Source organism: Triticum dicoccoides, chromosome 7B (assembly GCF_002162155.2).
Source record: "Triticum dicoccoides isolate Atlit2015 ecotype Zavitan chromosome 7B, WEW_v2.0, whole genome shotgun sequence".
Lineage (NCBI taxonomy): Eukaryota > Viridiplantae > Streptophyta > Magnoliopsida > Poales > Poaceae > Triticum > Triticum dicoccoides.
Window position 1 is genome coordinate 187191213 of NC_041393.1, and position 1418 is coordinate 187192630.

General features: G+C 61.0%; 1 protein-coding gene across 1 annotated transcript; it reads left to right on the forward strand.

Annotated features, from left to right (window-relative positions):
* The first annotated feature begins 318 nt into the window (after window positions 1-318).
* Window positions 319-1086, forward strand: LOC119341032 (oleosin 16.4 kDa-like). Its single transcript, XM_037612929.1, has one exon. It carries the CDS (start codon window positions 380-382, stop codon window positions 917-919), a length of 540 nt encoding a protein of 179 aa, XP_037468826.1. The 5' UTR covers window positions 319-379; the 3' UTR covers window positions 920-1086.
* Window positions 1087-1418: the final 332 nt, after the last annotated feature.

Consider the following 1418-nt stretch of genomic DNA (forward strand, 5'->3'; position numbering starts at 1 on the left):
ACGACGAAAAACACTGCAGGAACATCTCGAACCAGTAGCTAAAACCATCGCATAGAGCTCCCCGCAAGAAACAGCAACGGCTGTGCGGCCTGCGGACGCAACTCCAGAACACGCAGGACGTGCCCGGACGGAAGGTAGGCCGAGACGAGGGAGTACATGTCACACCATGGCGCCGTTCTCCCGCATGCAGCTCAGGTGTCCGCCGCATCGCCACGCGCCCAACCCACGTGTCACCTCACCCCGCGCACGCACCGCTCTTCTCTATATAGCTAGAGCCAAGGGCATCGTACCGAGTTCGCCATCAGACCGCCGCTGCTCGGGCTCGCCAGATCAGAAGCCTTGTCGTCGTCTCCCTCGACCTCCACCGCCCGAGCTCGCCATGGTCACGACGGCGTCGGCGCGCGCGCACCAGCAGCACGGCGGGAAGCAGCAGCAGTACCAGCCGCTGCGGCGCATTGAGGGGCTGAGCCTGAGGTCCGCGCTCCGCAGCGACCCGCGCGTCCCCGCGCTGGCCGCGGCCGCGCTCCTCGTCCCGCTCGGCGCCGCGCTGCTGGCCCTCTCCGGCCTCTTCCTGCTGGCCACGCTCGCCGGCGTCGCGCTCTCGGCGCCGCTCATCCTGCTCTTCAGTCCGGTTCTCGTGCCCGCCGCCCTCGGGGCCGCGCTGGCCGTCGCTGGGCTCGCCGCCGCTGGCGCGCTCGCCGTCTCGGGGCTCTCGGCGCTCGTCTGGGTCGTGGGGTACGTCCAGAGGGGCCTGGCGCAGGGCGACTCCGGCCGGGTGGGCGGAATGGTGGTGCAGCCGTTGGACAGCGGGAAGCGGCACGGCAGACAGGGGGCGCCGGCCTTCGTCGGGCACAGAGTCGGGGACGAGGCCGTGGACGCTCTGGGCACCACCAAAGCGCGGGACGTCGCCAGCACCTAACTAGAGCAGCACGGGTGAATGTATGGACTTGCGCGTCGTGCGTATGCGTTTGATTTGTCGAAATCTGATGTGCGTATGCGTTTTCATAGTTTCATACTACTCTAGTTGATCTGCGGAGATGTAGAATAAAGAGTATCATTGGTAATAGAACATCAATAATGTGCGGACGAGTAACGACGGGTGCTCAATACTACTAGTACATTCGTATAAGCATGCACTAGGCTCACCGGGCGAGCATACACTAGCTAGCTTTTCAAAGCATCTCCGATAGAAGATGTTATATAGGGGATGTAAAGGTAGCGTCATAGTATAATTTACATCACCAAAAAGTGTGTTTTACACGCAAAAAAGTCTTAACTCCAACACACATATATATTTGGTGATGTAAAACTAGTGCTCCAAACAAATGATGCATTTGAAGATGTATGGCTTGGCCGAGAGTCGATTCAGAGGGCGCTGGCGGCCATGCGTGGAGATGGGCGCCAATGGGGGAGCTCGA

Bases quoted from the DNA above. Each gene is read 5' to 3' on its own strand.
- LOC119341032 (XM_037612929.1), top strand. From the start codon at position 380: ATGGTCACGACGGCGTCGGCGCGCGCGCACCAGCAGCACGGCGGGAAG.